At 46.7% G+C, this 23,028-nt stretch overlaps 1 protein-coding gene across 1 annotated transcript in view; it reads right to left on the bottom strand.

Moving 5' to 3' along the window:
- Positions 1-19,275: 19,275 nt before the first annotated feature.
- The window catches only part of LOC137669579 (gamma-aminobutyric acid receptor subunit gamma-4), a 35,584-nt gene continuing 31,831 nt past the window's right edge, over positions 19,276-23,028 (bottom strand). Inside the window, exons 8-9 of the mRNA XM_068411718.1 lie at positions 20,697-20,899; positions 19,276-19,569 (exon numbers count right to left, since the gene is read on the bottom strand). Coding sequence (XP_068267819.1) covers positions 19,276-19,569; positions 20,697-20,899 — 497 coding nt within the window. The remainder of the gene's footprint in view (positions 19,570-20,696; positions 20,900-23,028) is intronic.

Genomic DNA, 23,028 nt, shown 5'->3' on the forward strand with positions numbered 1-23,028 from the left:
TTGTGCTGGTGGAACCTGCACCAGTCCCCCCATGCTGCAGATATTTTGCTGGAGAGTCCACAGACTCTTCACACCTCACTCAGCCAGCCCAGAAAAACCCACAGATGTCTACACAGTCATGATTTTACTGGTGCTCCTGAACAGGACAGGCTATGGCTCTCTTGCAAATGTGACAGAGCTCTATATATCTCCCACCATCCTTGCTGTCCGGCGTGACAGAGGTACCTCCTTATCATGAGACCATATTCAGGAGGTCTCCTGGGTCTGCTGCAGTGACCACTCTTGGATATTGCAATGCAGCCTATGGACAAGGCATTGAGCAAGAAGTCAGGAAACTTGCCTTGTCTTAAAGCAGATCCAGCCTTGCAACGTCCAGCTAACAGTGATCACTGATGCAGACCTTGTGCGGCTTTGCTCTGTGCCTGTCTGTGCTGGGGACAGGAGAAATGCCTGTTGCAGGGATTCATCCCAAATGACGGGCAGTCTGGCCTCTAAATGCAAACTGGAGATGCTAATGTGGCCATCCAAGCTCAGGGTGAAATGGTGGGTGGCTTGTAAATGTTCCCTGCATCTTTCTGAATCTCTTTTCATCCTGAGTCACATGCGGAAGGAGTGTGGGTGAGTGCGAGTAGGCAGAGAGAGAGGGATGGTAGGGCTGCATGAATTTGGATATGCACATCAGTTATCAAACATAGTGCAAAATTGCTGTGAAAGCAAGGAAAAAAGATAAATTTCATGACACAGTCTTCAGATGATGAGCTACTGCTGTTACTGTTTTCTGTGTTAGTGGAGTTAAAGTGAGAACTGTTTGTTGAGATGACCAAGGGGTCTTCTGCACCTTGTGTCTCCTCTTCCTAACTCTTTCCTCTTTTTTTCTCTCCACTGCTCCACAGTTGCATTTCCCAGTGGATCTCAGCCAGGTGTGTGGGACTGCTACTGCCTCCAGTCCTTTCAGATCAGCCAAGGGTTTGGCTAAAGAAAGTTGAAACAAAGCAGACAAAACATAGATGACCTGTCTGCCTATGTGACTCCAGCTCCTGCTTCAATAACATTTTATGCCATTAGCTAATTCCACCTAAATCTGGAACTGTATGCTTTCTTCTCCCAGGTAACAAGTGATAGGATGAGAGGAAACAGCCTCAAGTTGTGCCAGGGGAGGTTTAGATTGGGTATCAGGAAAAATTTCTTCACTGAAAGGGTTGTCAAGCATTGGAACAGGCTGCCCAGGGAAGTGGTGGAGTCACCATCCCTGGAGGTGTTTAAAAGACGTGTAGATGTGGTGCTGAGGGACATGGTTTACTGGTGGACTTGGCAGTGCTGGGTTAACAGTTGGACTCGATGATCTTAAAGGTCCTTTTCAACCAAAACGATTCTATGATTCTATCATGAAACTGAAGAGTCAGGGGAAAGACTTTATCAGTAGTCGTATCACCCTCACTATGAGCTCAGCCTTAAATCAGACCTTAAAGATTTTCAACCGGAGACAACTCCACAGGGTTCCAAGCTTCCCTCACAGAGCAGCTCACTGGCTTCCTGGGTCCCTCTGGAATTGCACTGGAACAAGTCCATGGGTGTTTCCTGTAAAACCCATTGCTTTTTCAGCCCATGTGAAAGTTTTCACAGAAAACGTGTTCAGTCCAAACAACCACTTCAGATTTCATACATGAGTGGTGACTTGAATAAAAAAACAGCTACAGCAGCACAGTGTCAGCCAACACCAGGAAGCCTATTAAGGAGAGGCCCAGCCCTGGTCTGCTGTGAGTGAGAGAGCGAGGTCTGCACATTCTGCCTGGGTGGCCCTTTCCCAGCTAGCGAGCCCCATAGAGGGGTCCTGCAGCCTCATGTATCATTTAAAGAGTCATTCTGCTCTGCAAAGCAGGCAGCAGCTCCCATGTGTGCTATACCGCAGCAATTGTAATTCATCCCAGTTTATAAACAAGATGTTTTTCCTTGACTGTCAGGTCCCAGAGACATCTACAAGGCAAGCTGCGATCTCTACGGCCTGTGAATCATCACTGATAATGGTGATCCTGCCGTCTGAGTCCTACTTTTGCCAGCTGTACAGCACCAGATTTTGTGGATGTACCCAGAGAGAGCTCTCTGGCACTACGGCGAGGGAGATGGCCTCTTCCTTCTGGAGCACAGCCCAGACGGAGATCACCTGGGAGGGATGCTCTTATGGACAGAAGGGTGGTACAGCTCACCTTTGCTGTCCCTGGAAGGTATTCCTTCCTCCCTGACGCAGTCTGGGGAAGGTTTGGCGTCTCCATTCCCCTCCCTTCATGTTCATGCCTTCTGCTAGCACCAAGGCCAGATTAAGTCTGAATTTTCTCCTCTCTTGCCCACTGAACTGGCCCACATGCAATAGTCTCCAGCAAGCAGGGGAAAACTTTGGCTCTTCTTTGGGTCTCAATATTTCCTCCCACTCCTCCCTCTGGAGCATCAGCATCTTGGCCTCCATCCCTGGGATGTTTCCCTGCTCAGTTCAGAACACAGGTAAGTCCTCTGCTTGCTCTGTGTGTCAGTGTCCTCTTTTCTGTGGTCATAAGAGCATTGTCCTTTGTTAGAATGAAGATAGCATCAAAAACTGTGGGGCTTAGTAATGCACACCAGCTACATCTTGTAGAGTGAGAGACTGGAACCTGTGCATTTGCTGGGAACAATGCTCAGCCGATGCTGGAGGTACTGGCTGGTTGGTGAAGTGTCTTGGGTTCTCTGCCTTCCTCCACTACATCTGTCTGGTGCAGCTGACGGTGTGTTAGTTGCTCTGCATCTCCCTTACAACCAGGATAACGATACCTTGTGGAGGCGAGGGTAGATGTTCATTGGCATTTGTCATCGGCTAGTCTGCGAGCACCCTGGGGAGGCCTATAAATAAGTGAGGGGCTGTGATTCAGCAGCCACTGGAGAAGCAGCAGCTGCCACTGTGTCCATTTCATGATCACTTCAAAAGCCTAAACTCTCTTTTTGATTTGAGTTTTTGCATTAAATTTGCAAAAGCCCTCTCCACAAGTGGAGCAGGGGAAGGCAATCTGCTGTGCCTCCAGGGAGGACAGTGTGGAAGTAACCACTGTGGTAATGATGCAGCCCATGAGATTGATCGCAAGCTCCACCACAGCACCCTCATTCCTTATTGATGTGCACCTGCTTTCATGTTTCTTTCTTCTTCTGTTTGCTAGGGTGGGTTTTCCTGATGCCTGTTATCGCTGGGCGGAGAGGTGCACTAAAAGAAATTGTTTAGGTCAGGCTTGTGGAGAAGCAATCAGGTATCTGGATGTGCTATTAAGGTAGCAGCGCTTTTGCATCTGCAAAGTCAGTGAAGGGACTAATATGAGACTGAGTGATCTGAGCAAAAAGCACAACTGTGTACACCTCGAGGCTCTGAGCAGCAAAATTGCAGCTTGGATTTAGGTTCAGATCACCAAGTTCAGCTTTGCTCATTTAATTCACCAGTCCTTCGGGACATTATTGATGGTCATGCTTTTGTAAGGTTGTGTGGGCCTGCATCTGCTAGGACATGCTGAAGTAAAGGTCCTTTTCTGTGTGCACATTGGGGAAAAAGTGTCTCTGTGTGTATGAACTTCTGTCAGCTACAGCATCGAAGCAGCTCTGCTCTTTGTGGCATTTTTATGGTCTGTCCTCTGCTAAGATAATCTTAGTAAAGGCCTTGGCTTTCTCTTCATTTGGGAGGGAGGATATATATCTGTCCCTTGTGTCAGGGTGTAAATGCCCCCCACAGTTTGATGGGGTAAAGCTTGCTGAGCAGAGTTTTGTCCATTTCCCCTCTGACGAAAGTGGGAAGATGTTTTGTGGGCACTGGGAAGGGGAATCAGTTGTGGCAGAGGAAGGTGAACAGTAACCATGGAACCACGTGTGAGACCTGCGATGCCCTAGGAGATCCTAGTGACTCCATGTGGACCCAACAGCAGCAGCACTGAGCTCCACTGCTGGCTCAAAACCGCCTGGACATCAGTCCCATGATGTGTTTGCAGCTTGGTGAATGAAGACACACTTTATGCCCTAGATGAGAACATGAGGAAACAGCCACAAAGGCATGACACAAGCTTCTTGGTGAAGGACAGCCAGAGGGAAGGGAAGATCTCTTGGCCAGGTCATCCTGCAGCTCTCACCCTTTCTAATGAAGCCTTGTTCCTGGTGGCCACTCAGCCCTTCTGCTTTCAAGTCAACGAATTACAAAAAAGGTAAAAAGCAAAGAGGAGGAGAAAAAGACAGAATGATATATTTTTGTGCACTCTCTCCCTCTCCCTTTTCATTTCTTTGAGCCATTTTTAACCCAAGCTAATTCAGCTGGAAATATTAATAGCCCTATAAGGACTCCACCTCCTTGTAATGAAGTGTAAAGGTCACTTCTGCTCAAATCACACAACTCTTTCATTTTGTTCTCTGCAAGGAACAGCTCCTCTCTTTAATTATTCAGTTTGCTTTTATACTGCAGTCGCTGCTCTCTTGTCTCTAATCTCTGACACTTGCCCATTACGCAAGCCCCCGGGAGGCTGGGCGATGTGGCCTGCTGGGTGGCACCGAGGACCGCGGATGCTGTGAGCAGCAGTCAGGGCTTGCCTGGAGGAGGAGGAGGGAGAGGCTGGATGTGGAGAAGGAGAGCTGATTCTTGGTTTTCAGAGTTATTTCTTTGATGGTGTGGGTCCGTCAGTGTTTCTTCAGGATGTGGGCATTGTAAAATATGTTAAGTTTTGATTGAGTTAAATCCTTTTGCATGAGGTGCCACTTCACGTGATAGGAAGGAGAGGGGCTGGAGGGAAGCTGGGGCATTCCTGTCCTCTGGGCTTACGTGATGGCTGGATGGAGGTGGGAGGCTGTGGGATGGGAAGCGATCTCTGGCTGTTGGCTGCTCACTGAGGAATGTAGCTGCTTATGAGGCCCTGAGATGAAGCAAAACCTCTGGTATCAGTGCAATGTCCTCAGTCCTCAGGTGTCTCTTAGCCCATGATGCCCACGGCCAGGGACAAAAGAGGGAGAAATCAGAGCAGCATGCTGCAAACGTAAGCACTCCTGTGACAGACCATGGGAGTCACCAGCACAAAAATGGGTGATGGATTTGGGGAAAGCCATTCTCTGGGGATGAATTTGGGGTCACATGCAAGTTGTTCTTGGACAGGTACCCAAGAGAGGGCTGGGGAACAGGGCCAGCAGGACCACGCCATAGGTCCCCATTGCCCCCAGAGAGGCTTTGGTTTAGCAGACCCTCAGTGTCCTTCCCCATTCCATGCTGGCACCCAGCGAGTCTTCCTAGGAAAGCCGCAGCATCCAAACTATGTGCTCCCTCCTACCCTCCCATGTGGGCACAGCTCCCATTGCCCTCAACCCCAGGCCCTTGTTCATGTATCCAGAGGGTGGTGAGGCCCTGGCTGGGATGGTCCTTTCTCCCTGCTGTGGGGCCACCAGCCTTTGCTTTCCCAAGGGTGTGGTAGGGAGTCTAAGACCACAGGCATCAAGGCAAGAGACTGCATGGGGATCTGTGAGGTCCTGTAAGATCTTCAGGGGCTGGAAGGGGCTATTTCAGTGGCGGAGATTATTATTGCACTAATTATTACTGTAGCAACCTAAATAATTAATAACCATAATTAATTGTATGGTCCCAAGAGAGGCAGAAACAACTTTTGTGGTGGCTGTAACCCCTCCCTCCCTTGAACATTGCTCCCTCCAGAACTTCTCTTCAGTGTTTTGTCTCCCTGAACGTTTAAATGACTCGAGCAATGTGGGGTTTCCTCCATTTCCCCATGGGACTCCTCATTCTCTGCTCTAATTATAACACCGCAGCAGCTATTAATGCTCACAAACAAACACAGGTCCTTGGTAGCTGGGATGGGTTAAGGTTTATATAATCATGTGAAGATTTGACAGCTGAAAAGCATTTCATTGTGCACTGCATTAATCATTTAAAAGGAGCCTGACTGATGGTTTTTGCATGTGTGTGGTGTTGTTTTCTTTTTTCCTCACTCCCCATGGAGTCCAGCTGTTGTTGGCTATACTTGGTGTGCTCAGCACCAGCCAAGGCGTTGCTAAAGCCAAAATGATTTCTGAGGACTCATGGTCCTCTTCCAAGCCGTGCTAGTACCAGGGGTTTGCCCTCTCATTGCCCCTTTTGGACATGCCGCAGGAGCAGTAGCATCATGGTTAAGTCAAACTACAATTTAAACTTCGAAGTTATTTTCTCTGATGTTGCCTGAACACTGGGCTTCAACAGCAGCCATCCTTGACACAACCAGCTGCAGAAGATAACTTGTCCATAGCATGAGTTGTGTACCAGCATCATCCCTCACTCCCTTCCTTCTATGATTGCTCCAGCAGACCATTAACAGCAGTGTAATATGCAGTAGCACCGACCAAATTGGGGCACAGTTTGCTCTGTGTGGAGCTACAAATGTAGGCTGATTCCAGCTGACAGGCTTATATGACCATATCTCTATAAAACCTGATCTTAAACATGCACCACTTGTTCATTCAAAACCTCACATGAACATAAAATCCAGAGTTCAAAAGCTGTAACTTTCCAGAGACAGGGGAGGTTAAAAATAGCTGTGAATTTTTAGGTGAAAATCCAGAAACATTTGACTGTAGTTTTGCAGATGTGATTTCTACGCTGCATTCAGGATGAACTTTGGAGGATACTGTGTGAGGTTCGACACCTCTGCTGCCACCATCCTCCTTCTAAACGCCTAAGCATGGCTCACGGTAATGAGATTTAAGGATATCAAAAAGTCCTAAAAGAGTAATCACTAAGGCAAATCCAGTCTTCTGGCTGAAGATGTGAACTATTTTAATAATGGAGACACTGCGATTAGAAAGAGAAGCTGAGAAAAAACGGGTCTTGCTCAGGCCTACAGGTAGTAATGCTCTGGGTAATTCATGTCCTAAACCTGTTTGTCTGAAAGCACTTCTGCTGAAATTGATACGGCAGGTAACCGTATGTTTTGATGCCTTCTGACCCCAGCCAAAGGCATTGCAATTAAGGAAACAAATGTCAGCTTTTTCTCCTGGTCTTGTTTAATACCCCAGATGTCTGCTGCGGTACTGTCTTACTCTTTGGTGGATGGTCTGTGTTGCACAGTGACAGCCCTCACCTGGGTGCAAAGGCTAAGCTCTGGCATGCAGGGGCTGGTGTAGCTGTCTGTAACTCGGGGGAACAGATGGCACTGCCTGACTAATGCAGACTGTCCCCCCTCGCCCTTCCCTGCTCCTTTCTGCTGCAAATTGAGGCCTTAAAAAGGATTGATGGGGCTAACAACAACCTCATCTAGGATGGCTCTTTGGGGGATTAATGACTAGTCGCTGGGGAAAGGTTTAATGGTCCAAAGAGATCAGCAGTCTCAAGCCAGTTTATTAATCAGCTGGGGCTAAGGCCATTATAGCTTAACAGCTCAGCTCGGGTGGGGTCAGAGGAGGCAAGGGGCAGCAGCGATCCATCTCTGCACAGAAACAAACCAAACAAAGCAAAGAGATCCCTGGAATCCAGTACAAAACCACACTGATTGTCAGGGACTAAGATTTAGCAAGGAAATACAAAGAGAAAAGGGAGTGACGGGCTTGTTTCATTTACGCCTGGTACACTGCAACTCACCTCACTCCTTCCCCGCTGCATCAGCTCCTGAACAAGCCCATGGGCTTCCAGCCAGCTTTGTCTCTAGCGATGGCTACTGGACACCACTAAACCTTGTGCTGTGGCCTGGACAGTTGGGGACTACTATTGGGAGAGGAAATTTCTTTCTAACACCTTGTTCAGAGATCAGAATTCTGCCCTGGAGTGTGAAAACTGAGGTTTTTACTATTTTTATCACAGCAAGTCAAAGCGCAGAAGCGATTCTTATTCATATAAATGTCTAATCCTACTCTGATTCCTCCTGAGCTGTTGCATTTGCTTTGATTACTTTTTCCAGTTATAGCTAAAATAAATTTTGCAGTGTAATAATCTGCCTTTACAATGCAGCAGTCCCCTGAGATGAGGAGAGGAGGCACTGAGCAGGTCCTGCTATGGACCCTGTCCCATCTCGGGGCTAGGGAAGGCTTGGCTGTGTCCTGGCTGCCCCAGAGAAGTTAGATGCCATTCGTATGGAGTAGGGGGCTAGTGTTATTCCTGGACTACCTAATGCAGTGTCTCAATGACTGAATCTAATCATTTATTTGCTCTCCAATTTAGACCCTTTGGGGGTAATCTATAGCAGGATGTCTGAATACAGCACAGGGATAAAAGTCCTTTCTGACGGGGTACAGTGTGGGCGAGCCGTAGGATCGCTGGGGAAGGAGACCTGCTCCCAGGTACCAGAGGTCTCTAGAGCAATTTTCAACTCCCTCCATGCAGTGGGACTGGGTAGGAGCCACTGACTTATTCCAGACAGCCTGGGGTCTGGGAAATATTACAGTATGCTGGTATGGGTGGCTTGGAGTCAGCAGGCTCTTGCTTGAAAGTGAGGCCTCTGGGCTTCATCCTCAGAGTCTGTTTTAAGCAGCCTGTTTTAAGCAGTCTGATCTTCTGAGGAGAGCTCTGGCTTTGTTCTAGAATCTGATCACAGTGAGAAATTGGTTTCCATTCTGATACATTTTTAGGTGGCCGAAATTTTATATTATTTTTGGAATTAATTTTTTTTTTTTGGCTGTGCTGGCCTCTTCCGAAGTCATGAACTACATGTGAGAGCAGGTGCCTTATATGCATTCATCAGCTGTCTTTTTGGATAAAACTTCTTCTAAACTCATATTCTGCTCTTCCTCTTTCTTCCTGTAAATGCATGTATCAGCCATGTGTGTTTCTGCTCCCTTGAGACCCTTGCTGATTGACTCTTTCTTCCCTCTGTAGAGCTTCTGGAGAGCCTGGACCTCTGGCTGACCTAAGATGGTGAAACCCAGCATGCCCCATACACTCCAGTGCCCCATCCTGAACAAGCATCATGTACAGCACTACAGGCCTCTCCTGACTTGGTGTTTTCAAGAGTCACTGAGACAACCTCTTCCCTGGAGAGGAGCCTGGACAATCAGCAGGTGAAAGCTGTTTCTGCAAGAGAGAGTTGTTGGCAAAAGGTGTGTATGGCTTATGGAACAAATAGGGTGAGCAAGCTCCTGTGTCTTTGGATGGTTTCTGCACATCACTCAATAAAGATTTCCAGTTTGCAAGGGCAGGAGCCTAAATTTAATGAATCACAGAGCAGAAAGAAGGTGGCAGGCACCAGGGACAAGCTGAATTCATGGAGTTCCCTTTCTGGAATGCTGTGCCTGGGCCTCACTGCTTTTTATCCACCTTTTCACCAGTGGGATGGCATATGCGGTCTCAATTTTCTATACTTTTGGATCCCAAGAGTTCCAAACTAGATGTTTCTATTGCTTTAGCTAATGAAGGATGGGGATCAATGTGTAGCGTGCTGTGAGCTGTGGTTCTATAAGATCAATCAAAACTTGGCTATGAGACTTTGTGTCATGTGACAGAACTTTATGCCACTAGATCAGCTTCAGAAGTGACAGTTCTTGGTGGTCTTGCTTTTTATGGCTATAGAGACTCATGCTGTTGAGTTTGATAATGATGTTGGCAAGCCAACACATGGACCTATCGCTGAAGTTAATCCAATATAAAATCTGCTGGGTTCTGATTCCTGAAGACTGAGGGCTGTAATAACTGTGGGAGCTGTAGGAGCCAAGAAGTAACTCCTTTACATGAGTCTGAAGTCTCTATGCACCAAGTGGAAGTGGAAGAGTAGAGCTTCCTCAGATGAGGTATGCTGGCCCTGCTTGGACCTCCCGTTAGACCAAATTCTGAGGTTCCCTGGGAGATGAAGAACGCATTGAGGAAACCACATTAGAAATATGCTGAACTATGTTTCAACCTGCCAAGTTTTCCCCTAATACAAATATATGTACTGGGGCTAAATTTAAATTCATGTCCTAAACACTGTAGAAATGTTGGCTACCTATAGTCCACATGGAATAGTGACCCTGTAACCCCTAAAGCTATCAACATGTATAAATGGCTTATCTAAAGTCTCTGTAGCAAACATTTCAGTCTCTTCAGCCAGGGAGAAGTGGGTTGCCTTGTGAATATCAATACAGATCAAATAAAACTTATCTCAAGGACAAATGTATTTGTTCTGAAAATTTGGCCAAAGAAATCAGAAATGGTTCTTTAAAATGTATCAGCCTGGAGCAAGTTTTTAATCTTCCTTTTTGAGCAGTGAAAGTTGATGATCAAGACATAATTTGAAATATGTGGTAGGATACAGTGAAATCAATGCCATTGAAAATGCCTTGCAGTTTGGACACATGGATCTGAAGATTTAACAAAACTATGTTCTTTGTTCTACAGACATTAGGCTGTTCTCCTTTCATTTGACTTCATATATAGGTAGCCACCATGGATTGTTTTGCACTGATCACAACTGCTTTAACGTTCTCTTTGATAAATCCACTTATTTGGTTTATTTTGTTTGTTTGGTTTGGGTTTTTTTTGGTGGTGGTGAAGTTTGATTTGTTTTTTTTTTTGGGGGGGGGTCATATTGGACATGATGGCTCGTGTTTTGGGAAGGGGTAGTTATTTTATTCCATGCATTTGGCATAACTAGGCCATCAGTCTCCGAAGAGCACGTACAAGGTGCCTAAGTAGAGAGATACAAAGATGCAATTGCTGTTTTCTTCCTTTACTTATGTAAAATGGAAGTAAAAGTCTTGCTGTGTTTAAAAATCCTCTTTTCTCCTCTGGAGTTAAGTAGTTTATGCCTGCAGCAGGAATATGTACCTTCTGGTTGCAGGCTGCATAGAAAAATCCTGGGGCTATCAGCAATGTTGGAAAGGGAGAAGGAAAGTAGGGAAGATGATGGCTCACAAGAAGTTTCCCTGTCTGTTATGATTTTGCTTTGTCGCTTTGTGCTCTCTGGATGGCTTAGGGAGAGATGCTTTTCCCTCATCTATAATTTGCTGCCAGATGAATATATTGCAAAGCAGAATATTGAGAAATCTTGGTAAACTAATGAGAAATGCCTGAATGAGCTTGAGCTTGACATGTTTCTCCACTCAGCTGTTAGGCTTTCATATCCCAGTGGTGTTGGGCAGAGGGGGCATGCAGGGACTTTGAGATGGTTCCACAAGAGTTGTGTGGTTCCTTTTGCTTTCTGGTTTAGTACCAAAATAGGAGAAGAGGTGATGGTTTTCAACTAAAATAGGGTAGATAGATTCAGACTAGATATAAGGAAGAAATTTTTTACGATGAGGGTGGTGAAACACTGGAACAGGTTGCCCAGGGAGGTGATAGATGCCCCATCTCTGGAAACATTCAAGGTCAGGTTGGACAGGGCTCTGAGCAACCTGATCTAGTTGAAGATGTCCCTGCTTAATGCAGGGGGGTTGAACTAGATGATCTTTAAAGGTCCCTTCCAACCCAACCTAATCTATGATTCTATGATTCTACCTGCTTGGCCAAAGCACCAACATATGGTGTTACTCACAGATTTAGTCACCTAGCATTGTACATATTCTTTTGAGGTGTGATAGTTCTAGCTTACTAAATTCTTCTGCAGCTTTTTCTTCTTACATGTTGTCTTGACTTTTTTTTCTGAGCTGTTGATCTCTGCTGGACACTGCTAGGGTCTGGCTGAAGCTCTGTGATAGAAAGGGTGGTTGGTGAAGGACATTTCCTGGAGAGAAGCAATAGAAGATCTCCATTATGGCAAGGACCACAGCAGTTACCTACTATTTTCAAGATGCTGCCTGTAAACTCTTGGGTAGGGATTTCTGTTTTTCTGGCCTGGTGAGTCTCTGCTGCCATACATATTCTTTGAGCCTACTGGGAGGTTCTGTGGCTAAAATGGGAGAAGAGTGTAGGCCCAGTCCTTCCTTCAAATTGATTTCAGATCTTTCTGAACGCGGTCCAGCTGTCAATATGGTACAAGACTTTTCCCTTTATGATGGACACAGCTGAAAGCATGGCTACCAGGAGCCCTGAACTGCGTGATCTTGAAAAACAGATTGCAATGTGAATGCCTGAATTGCTGCCACGGGTATTTCTTTGACCAGACCTAATGTATTTTTCCAGGAAGAGTGACGTATGCAAGGAAGCTAGCACTCCACTCCCAGATGGGAAGTTTTGCCTTCAGCTCGGCTCTGATTCAGGTAGTGTTTTACCCTGAGAAGATGAAAACATTGAGAGAAGCAGAATAATATGAGGGAGACATTTGTGTTTCACCTTGCATTTGGAAAGGGAAGGTGTCAGAAAAGATTGCCTTATGAAGTTTGTCAGGGTCAGTAACATGAGAGATGCAAATCAACCCAATGGCAGTCTGGCAATGGCTCAACTTTTCCCTACAGCCTGTTTTGCTCATGTGTGTGACAGAAGCTATTGCAAAGCCGGCTTTCTGTGTTACTGCTACACATGAGGCACTTACCACCTTCCTTGGGCCTTTCATTCTGCAGACTGATGAAGGGCAAGAAGTTTATGGCAATAGAATAAAAGTCATATCCTAGCAGCTGTGAAACACAAGTCACTACCTTATTTTTCCATGGAGTCTGTGGCTGGCCTTGAAAGAGCATGCTGACACCCATGGGTGCCATCTCTTGTCCACACTGGTTGCTTTCTCTTGGAGCCCTACAGACCTGTTATGGCATATGTATCATCCGGAAACCTCACCCAGGGGCACCCACCATATGCCCTGTGGATTTCACACCACATGCAACTTGTACTGATAAGATGGGTTTCTGCCTTCTCTCCTGCTCCTGTACAGCTGACTGGTGCATCTTGGACCTGCCAGCCATTCGAGTTCTGCAAAGGGCGATCTGATTGCAGGAGAGGTGCTGCAGTGCCATTCAGCAGCTGGGGTAGGAATCTTCTCTCACAGATGACCGGGTGTCTCTGCCTTCTGATTTCACACTTGTCTTCCTTGAAATGTGGTGTCCTGTGCCTTGGTTCAGAAGGCAGTCAAGAGGCCTGAGTTCTCTCAGATAAATGGCTCAGCTTGGAGCACTGTGGCTTGATGTTCCTGACGCTGCTAATCCTCATTAACAGCTTTTCTGAGTCCATTTTATACCACTCTAGCAGCCCAAGTGGGCTTTAAAGTGAATGGAAATGACCCCATGGAGAGCTCTCTCTGGAGATGTTGCTATGCCGACCTGCTTACAGCAACTATTCAGGCTTCAGTTGCTCTCTTCCATCCTGTGGTGCTGTTACTGCCATACGGGCTCAGATGGTGCCAGAAGTGTGGCTGGGATGGATGAGGCCTGGACTTGATTAGTTACTTTTTTGGAAGAGGTCAGGAGAAGGGGAAAAAACAAGGAGAGAGGGGTAAAATAATGCCAGGCAGCAATATAAAGAGTCAGCAACAGCAACAACAAAAAAAAAAACAACCTCAAAAACCTGAGATTCCTCTGGCAGAAAATTGAGTCAATTTTCTCTTGCATAATCCTTAAAAAAACACAAATCCAATTTTTTCCCAAACACACTTCTTTATTGAAGGTCTGCAGGCAATAGGGCATTTCCCCTGGGTACCTGCGTTTCCTCACCCAGTCCGATGGGAACACCGGGAGTCTAGCCATGTTATACCCCAACACTTCACTGCGGGTTCCTCCTGCCATTAATGGGCTGTCACAAGTTGTGCTGTGCTGCCAGGGTGATTGATGCCGTTTCTCCAAGAGGAGACAGACAACGAACAGGTGCAGTGTAGCAGTCACCCTGACACAGGCCTGGGGTGGCAGCTCCCATCCCAGCCACGCTGGGGTTGCGCAGGCAGAAGTGTTTATGTCTCCCCTCTTGCCCTGCGGTGCACAGCTTGAAACATTTTTGGCCATGCTTATTCTCCTTAAATTCAATCTTCCCAAAGCCTATAAATCTGAGGCATCAAGAGAAAGACAAATTATAATGAATGTATTTTAGGAATATAAAAAGTAACGACTTAATATAACTTTCTCTTCTCCCCCCGCCCCTCCCCTTCACCACCTCCTGTTTTTAACATCTTGGGAACTGTCAAAGCTTGAAGGAATATAATGTGTGCCAGAGAGAGGGAGGAGGTTTTCCCTTTCCAGGATGGTGTGAAGTGTGCCTGCAGGGAGCTCCTCCCCTGAGCCAAGGGGTGCTCTGCCCCAGGGCACACAGGCACCCTGGCCTTCCTCAGAAACCAGCACCCTCCCTCACTGAGCTTCAAATAAAAATAACAGCACCCAAAAGTGAGGGAAGAAAGGGAGGAAAAAAATCATGTTAGAAATATGATGAATTTTATAGTTCAAGCACCGGCGGCAGCACCGCGGCCTAATGGTTTCCATAGCTTCCAGGAGAAGCTGCCCCAGGCTGGGCATCGATTGGCGACATGTGCCTTAGTGTGTTGGGAAAACCCCGGGCAGCCCGGGACAGGGTGGGAGGTAGGACAAAACCCAGAAAGCAAGGCCCCAAAGAAAGATTAAGGAGAGGAAATAACATAAGGGAGCAGGAGGTGGCGTAGGCTGCAGCCTCTTGGAGATGGCTCAGCCCCGCTCCATGGGTGAGGTGAGACAATGGCGGGGGCACATCCCCCTACAAGTTAATGAAGCACATATGGGTTCTAGAGGAGAGGTGGAGGAGTCTTTCAGGACAGCAGGTCATCCTCAGGCCTCATGCACTGCTTTGCATGTTAGGATGATCTTGTGTTTGTAATGGTTGGGAGGGGGCTTTTTCAGTAGCATCAGTGCTCCCTTTCCTTCCTCCCTCTGTAAATTGGATGTTTAGGGGAGATTTTAGGGGAGTTTCAAGGCAGAGGGACTGGCGGCAGCATGGGAGGGCCACACAGGATTCGGGGAGGGAGACAGTGCTGAAGAAGGGAGAGAGCATTTGGCTGGGGGGATAGCGAGAGGCCAATTAATTTCTCTAGTGCATCAGGCATGACTAATGAATGCTTCTCCAAAGGAGCAAAGGGTAAGGTTTCATGTGTGTGGCTGAGTGGCCCTAGGGCTGGATTCAGCAGCCGCGCAGGCTCTGCTGGATCTTTGCTCCTCTGCATGGTTCAGGGACAGGAGGCTGGGTGGCTCTTGAGGGAGGCCTTGTTCGGAGCTGTGGTTGTCCTTTTCATTCTGATCACCCCAAAAGTCATCAGCATTATGATGGGGCGCAGAAAGGCCAAAATAAAGTCCACAAAATATTAATGCCAACCTCCCCCCACTAAAAATCCACTTGGGGAAACATTGGTATATTCTTTACAATGGCAACAGACTGAGGAGACCAAGCAAGGGTTTCTCTTGCATTAGAAACAATGATTTTAAATGGTAGAGACTGCTTCTGAGCAGTGTTGATTTGAAGCAACTTCTGTCTTCCTTAAAAAAAAAAATATCAGGAAAACCCCCTACCCACTCCAAAAATATCAGACCAACATTTTTCCCCGTTTTCCAAAAGGATATTTTTCTCTGAGGAAATAAGAACATTAACCAGCTCCAGTAACCCCATCAGAAGGGGAACAGGGGACAATTTTTAGCCTTCTTGCAAGGTGTGGCTAGACAGTAGTGTTGAAGATGGGTAGTCCATAGTGTTGTTTATTATCTATAATAAGTAGAATCCAGAAATCTCAGTTAAGGATCAAGCCGTAGTGTGCTAGTCCTTGTACAAACACACAATAAGAGAGTCCCTGCCCTGAAGAGCATACAGTCTAAAAATGGTCCCTTACACAGCATGATTTGGAGGGGAAGGATAGGAATTGGAGACAGAGAAATGAGAAATCAACCTTTTTTCTGACTTCCTTTAATCTTCCAAATAAAAGCCATAAAACATAAATGCTGAGATCATAATTTCCAGTCCCCATCATTAGCCAGATGTTAGAATCATAGAACCATAGACTCATTTAGATTGGAAAAGACACTTAAGATCATCAAGTCCAATCATAAACCTGACACTGCCAAGTCCACTGCTAAACCATGTCCCTAAAGGGGCCCTAAAAGGCAACAGTTGTCCTGGGCTGAGACTCTGATACCATAACCCACTCTAACATGATGGCAGAAACTACAGCATGCAGGGAAGGGCAGGTGGTTTATGCCGGTCTAGGAGGGGACCAGTGCTGCTCAGCTTCCACTGCCTTGCTGAGCAGGGCTACACACGGCGACTGGATGTCTCTGTGCCCTGGATTCCCTGCTGATAGCACAGAAACCTTTTTTCAGGAAACTGGTGCTTTGCAAAGTAATTCCAAAAACCAGCAGATTTTTCTTTTTGTCTTTTCTTAGCTTTCCTTTTTTGAGATACTGTAGAAACTTAAAAACATGATTGAATTCATGCATGCCTTTATTTATTGAGCTATTTATCATGGGCACAGATTTCCCTAAGCCAAAAAGCCCCCCTCCCTCCTCCTTCCCCAGCCTTAGTAATCAGCTTCCTTGAGCTCCAGCCCACGCTAGGCTATTTTCCTCTGTCAAATCCTCCATCATTGGTTAAATTACCTAGGTGTGTGTTGGCTTTATCTTTTTTTTGGTGAAATCTTACAATCTTTCAGGAGTACTTTGCCCAAGTCCCTGTCATCCTCTTAGGTCTCCTGTGCACCTTGCTTTTCTCCTGGCTGATTCTGTAAAAGGTCTAATTTCAACAAGCTGCTGCTCTCAGGGCTGAAGTCTGTATTCCGGTGCCCGTGACGATCATCTGTGTCCATCAAGGCTCCCAAATGCTTCGAAGCTGCAGTGAATTGCAGATGTTTGGACTCCTTTGCACATGGATGTTAATTTTTCCCTTCCACCATCCCTTTCTCAGATGTTCCCTTTCCACATTTTGCTACCCATGTTTGCTGCAGCCTACATTGCCTGCACACCTCCTATGCCACCGTTCTCTTAATGAGCATATTTGGCACAGGCCCTGGCTTGCCACCATGGTGCCCCCTCCCACGCACACGCCAGCAGCTGCCTTCTGATATGTGAAGACATGCTTCACTCAAAGTCTGTCGTGTGAGCCAGTTTTAATACAGGATGCTCTTTCCTTTTGGCTCCCCACAGAGATCACAGGACAGCTGTTTAATCCAGCTCCCTGTTGGTGTACGGTTGAGTCATAGGAGGTTTTTCTGTTGCTACATCTAATAGCGCTTTGCTATCAGGAGTAGAACATCAACCTGCTTGGCTGGGAGTCGGCACTGTCACCCAGCAGCTCTCCTTGTCTGGAAGTTGTTTTGATTCTTTTCTTAGACTTCTCCCTCTCTGTGTCTTTCTCTCAAAAACATTAATTTCCTCTAATTAGAGCCTCCTTAATAATTCTTTTACCCCCTCTCCTCAGTTAATTTCCTCTAATTAGAAGCTCCTTAATAATTCTTTTGCTAAATCAATTTCCTCAGTTAGAACCACCCGCCATAATTTCTTTCCATCCTTTCAAAAGCTGTCGGAGTAGCTAAGCAAATTATGCTTCTGGGTAACCTTTATCTCTTACTTGGTATTTTAAAAGAAGAACTACAACAGGTTAGACAGGCACAATTTCCCCTTCCAGAGCTATGCTGGTCTGACCCCATTAGGTTATACTTAGCTGAGTGTTGTACTATTGTATACTTAATTAGGCGCTCTAGCTGTTCCTCTGGAACCAAGGTAAGGCTGTATTTATGAATGAATTAAACATGACACTTCATTATTCAAATCAGATTTAACAGTGTCAAAATCTGTCTTTAAACCAGATAAAATGGCTCTCTAAGAATACGTAAAACCTCCTGCCCCTGTTAGCTGTCCTGTGAGCCAGCCGTTCCTAACTTTTTCTCTGCAGCCATGCCAGCTTTCTTCTCATGACAAGCCTTTAAGTACTAATTGTTTCTAAAACATGCTGTTTTTAAAAATATTTTTTTGTTGATTGTAATTACACAGGTAAGTGACTATTAATGGCACATTGCTTTTCACAATCATGCTGTGGGCCACATCAGCAGTTGGTACAAATAGGGAGGCAGCTGATTTACACATTAGGGACCTTGGGCCTGAGTTTCCTCTTCTACATTATGCAGTTTCTTCCCAGTTGATACTGTATTATGCATTTCTCTAGGCCTTTAAGATGGACCATAAGGAACCATCTCACTATGTCTGACTTTCCTGAAATCTACCAAGAACAACTCGCTCAATTTCCTGATTTTGGGAAGAAAAGCGCCAAGTATTGGTGATAACGGTGAGGAACCATACAGTTTTAGTGAAGTCTGTTTTTTTAATGTAATTATTTAAAAAAAGAAGGAAGGAAAACACATTTGAGCTGCAGGAATGCTCTCTCCCCACCACTGCTAGGTGCAGCCACTGGTAGCTGATCGTGTTCACTTTTCTAGCACCCCTTTCTCAGGTTAGCACCTACTACCAAGCACAGATCTGATAGTTTCAACAAGTGTCGTTATGAAGGAGAGCACTGCCCTGCTATGATGCATGGTACAATAGGGCCCAGCCCACATGAGACAGGCCAAAGAAAGCTACCTCACAACTGGCTCATGAGACTGCTTCTGGTCTTCGTAACATAAGGACTTTCTCCATCTTTTGTCTATGCCCAACGTAAGCTGCATAGCCTGATCACAAAGCAGAACGTCACTGTGGGCCCTGAAGAGTCTGTTCCAGTAAGGCAGATGGGCCCTTCAAACTTGTGAAGTGCTTTTTACTACCATCTGATGAGAATCAGCAATGCCTCAGTGGGTGGATGCCTTGGGTGCTACTTGGTACAACAAGTGGAGTGATCCATGAGGAATGCTCCACAAACATTATACGGGGAGCTGGTAGAGGCTTGCAGCTACTCCATCCTTGTCAGTGCCACTGTCAGCTTTCTGGGTAGGTTCAAAAGATGTTAGCCAAGGCCAGCTACTGTTGGAAAGCTGTATTGCTACCCTCTTTCACACTTTTTTCCTCCTGACCTCTTCAAGCCTCCAGCATTCCACAAAGTCTGTTTTGGTGGAAGTGGTGCAGAAGTTGTAAGATCTACTTTATTTCCTTTGCAGTCTTAATAACTATTCAGAAAACTCCATTTGCCATCAATTCCCATGGAATTTTGGAGTAGGATAGGATGGAAAAATGAAATGCATTAAGGTTTCTGTTTTTGACAAAATCCCTAATGTTTGAGATGGGAATAGGATGTTTTTGAGCAATCTTACAAGAAGTAAAATGCTGGTGGTGCTGGGGAGGGGGTTGTTTGGGAAGGGTAGATTCTCTAAAAAGATATGTTAGAAGGCTAAAAAAAACCTGTCGGTTCTTCTCAGAAGAGATGAGAGAGCAGGAAGAGGGAATCAGTTGGATTGTTCAGATCAACAATTGACTACAATGGAAGAGATGCTGTTCTCTATGCTCCTTGACGAGCCCATCTTGCTGGTCTCCAGTCCAGCTGAGGACAAAGAACAACTAGAGATAGAGATAGGCAATCCAGTAGACAATGTTGAAGAGCAGGAAGGCGGTGGGGAAGAAGACACGAGAGTAGGAGTCCAGACGGGAGATATGAATGCGGACCCTCCCCTCCCGCCACATTCCTGTCTGACAGTCCTCAATGCAGCAGAAGAACCTCTCACATTCCTTTCCTTCCAGGCATGGGGAGCCAGGGTCTTCATCTTCATCCTCCTCTATCTCTGGGGGCCAGTGCATGATGTTGTTGATGTTGATGGTGGTAAAGGATGGCATCACCTGTGCACCTGCAGGCGGCTGTAACGAGGAGGGTAGGTGGATTAAAGGGAAGGAAATGGCAAGAAAACACGTTCTAGACTCCAAACCTCATCCAATTTGCAATAGATCCGTTCATACCATAGGTGCAGTTCAATGGAGAGGGATGACTGATCATCCCCCATCTCTGCACCTGGTTGTAAATCACCACCTTGGCGTACTGTGGGGACTGGCAGCTCCCTGCATGACTGTGAGTTTCCTCCCTGGCACCCTAGGGCATAGCCTTAGTCAGCAAAGATTTAATTCCCCTGATTCCCCATGTCTGCCACTAATAGTCAGTGCAGAAACAGGACCTGTTTGGTTTCAGCTGTGCTAGCCTCTTCCCTCATTCCCCTGAGCTCAGCTATCTCTGAAGACACAGCACACTTGTCCAGATGTGTCTTCTGGTTGCTGTCAGTTGCTAGAGAAAATCTGGGGAAAGGCTGTGTGTGACTCATAACCTCTTGGCCCAGAAGGGGCACATCATCAGCCTCATGAAAGAGCTCTCTCCACTCGTGCTGGGAAATGAGGCTGGCACAGAAGAGATCTGTCTTCTTTGGCTTCAGTTCTGTCTCAGTTCAGAGGCCTGTTTCAGCTGATGTGTCAGAAGTACCTGTCATGAGCTTGGGCGGATCTCAAGAGGATGATTTACCACTCTGGGCTTCACTATCCCCACACTCAGGAGGTCTTCTGATGGACAGACCACAAAAGAAAGTTGGTTTCTGCATCTCTGTGACCTAAGATACCTCTGTAATCCACAGAGATCAAATTGGTACAGGTGAAAGAACCTGGGTGTGGATCACCCTGTCTTAAAGTGGACATTTCCATTTGGTCATGTGAGTCATCCTAAACTGCACTGATAAGCTCTCCAGCAATTCTGAAGAGAGCACAGGGTCCCTGGCTCTGACAGAGACCTCCTGGTTTTAGGGGAGCCTCAGCTGCTTTTTCTGGTTGTGTCTCACATTTCAGGTGCTCAGACCCAGCACAGAGAGTGGTCTGAGGACTTTAGGAACACAGTATGGGTCAGGCACTAAACCACACCAGAAGTTTCCAATACAGGCTCAGGAGGGATATTTCTAAATAGCTTGGGGTTCTAACACCATCCACCTCTGCTGGCCCCTTTGACCTACCAGCCTGGCTTTCCTGTTGTTGTGCTCAAGTGGTTTCTTGTTTCCCACCAAGTAGTTGAGTGTAGCATACTCCATGAGAGCTGCAAAGACGAAGATGAAACACACAGAGACAAAGAGGTCCATGGCTGTGATATAGGAGACACGGGGAAGGTGCTTGCGGGAGATGGTACTCAGGGTGGTCATTGTTAGCACAGTTGTGATACCTAAGAGAGAAAAGAGCTGGTTTCAGTAATGAAGAGGAGCACTTCTGTCTTCTACATGCATCCAGCCCCCAAAACATCCTTGTTTCCCCTCTCCTGTGGGACAGAAATTCCTCTGGTTGTTGGGTCCCAGTTTTGCTCTGCTCAGTGAGACTCTGGTCTTGAGGAGTGGGTAACTTGGACTCTGCTTAAGGCTGTACACAGGAACAACTGCTTGGATGATGGGAGGAGAGTCCAAAGGAAGGACGTGCTAAGAGGCAATAACACTGGATGGATGGCTTTGGGCAGGCAATGGGTGAGTTGGGATTCAGTGAGTGACGTCTGGTTGAGTCAGCAATAAGCATGGCAATGTCTCAGATGGCACAGGACTGCTGTTTCTCTCTGATGTGAAGCAGAGCTGGAAGGCAAAGGCCTCTGTTCTTGTTCTCCCTTTGCCTTTGAGCATTTGCTCCCAGGATGAATTCAGCCCAATGCAAAGCTCATCGTAGAATCACAGAATATTTTGGGTTGGAAGGGACCTTTAAAGGTCATCTAGTCCAACCGCCCCTGCAAAAGCAGGGACATCTTCAACTAGATCAGGTTGCTCAGAGCCCCGTCCAACCTGACCTTGAAAGTTTCCAGGGATTGGGCATCTACCACCTCTCTTGGCAACCTGTTCCAGTGTTTCACGACCCTCATCATAAAAAAATTCTTCCTTGTATCTAGTCTGCATCTACCCTCTCTAGTTCAAAACCATCACCCCTTGTTCTATTGCTACAGGCTCTACTAAAAAGTTTGTCCCCATCTTTCTTATAAGCCTCTTTAAGTATTGAAATGCTGCAATAAAATATCCCCAGAGCCTTCTCTTCTCCAGGCTGAACAGCCCCAACTCTCTCAGCCTGTCCTCATAGGAGAGGTACTCCAGCCCTCTGATAATTTTTGTGGCCCTCCTCTGGACCTGCTCCAACAGGTCCATGTCTTTCCTGTACTGAGGTCTCCAGAGATGAATGCAGTACTCCAGGTGGAGTCTCACCAGAGTGGAGTTAGAGAGGCAGAATCACCTTCTTTGACCTGCTGGCCATGCTTCTCTTTATGCAGCCCAGGATATAGCTGGCTTTCTGGGCTGTGAGTGCCCATTACTGGCTCATGTCCAGCTTTTCATCCATCAGTACCCCCAAATTCCTCTCTGCAGGGCTGCTCTCAATCCCTTCATCCCTCAGCCTGTATTGACATCAGGAGTTGCCCTGACCCAGGTGCAGGACCTTGTACTTAGCCTTGTTGAACCCCATGAGGTTCACATGGGCCCAGTTCTCGAACTTGTCCAGGTTCCTCTGGATGGCATCCCATCCCTCAGGCATGTCAACCACACCACTCAGCTGGGCGTCATAGAATCACAGAATCACAGAATGGTTGGGGTTGGAAGGGACCTCTGGAGATCGTCTAGTCTCACTCCCTGCCAAAGCAGGTTCCCCTAGAGCATGTTGCACAGGGTCATGTCCAGGCGGGTTTTGAATATCTCCAGAGAAAGAGACTCCACAACCTCCCTGGGCAGCCTGTGCCAGTGCTCTGTCACCCTCAAAGTAAAGAAGTTTTTTTCTCATATTTAGATGGAACTTCCCATGTTTCAGTTTGTGCCTGTTGCCCCTTGTCCTGTCACTGGGTACCACTGAGAAGAGTCTGGCCCCATCCTCTTGACACTTGCCCCTAAGGTATTTGAAAGTATTGATAAGATCCGCCCTCAGTCTTCTCTTCTCCAGGCTAAACAGACCCAGCTCCCTCAGCCTCTCCTTGTAAGAGAGTCTCCTGGATTGCCTACAGCTTGCCATGCTACTTTTGCAGCAGATGTCGGGGTGGCTGAAGTCCCCCAGCAGGATGAGAGCCTGAGAGTGCGATGCCTCCTGTAGCTGGAGCAAGAAAGCTTTGTCAATAGGCGAAGTGGCCTGATTGGGTGGCCTGTAGTAGACACCAACCACAAGGTTCCCTTTGTTGCCTCGGTTTCTAATTCTTAAGCTTCAACCTGCTTGTGGCTATTCTTCAGAGACAGCTCTTCACAATCTATCAATTTCTTGATGTAGAGGGCAAGTGGGTAGGAGATGATAGAGAATCTCTTTTGACTTGAATGGGGCTTGGACTTGTTTTTGCAGCAGCAGTAA

This window comes from Nyctibius grandis, chromosome 13 (assembly GCF_013368605.1).
Source record: "Nyctibius grandis isolate bNycGra1 chromosome 13, bNycGra1.pri, whole genome shotgun sequence".
NCBI classification, from domain to species: domain Eukaryota; kingdom Metazoa; phylum Chordata; class Aves; order Nyctibiiformes; family Nyctibiidae; genus Nyctibius; species Nyctibius grandis.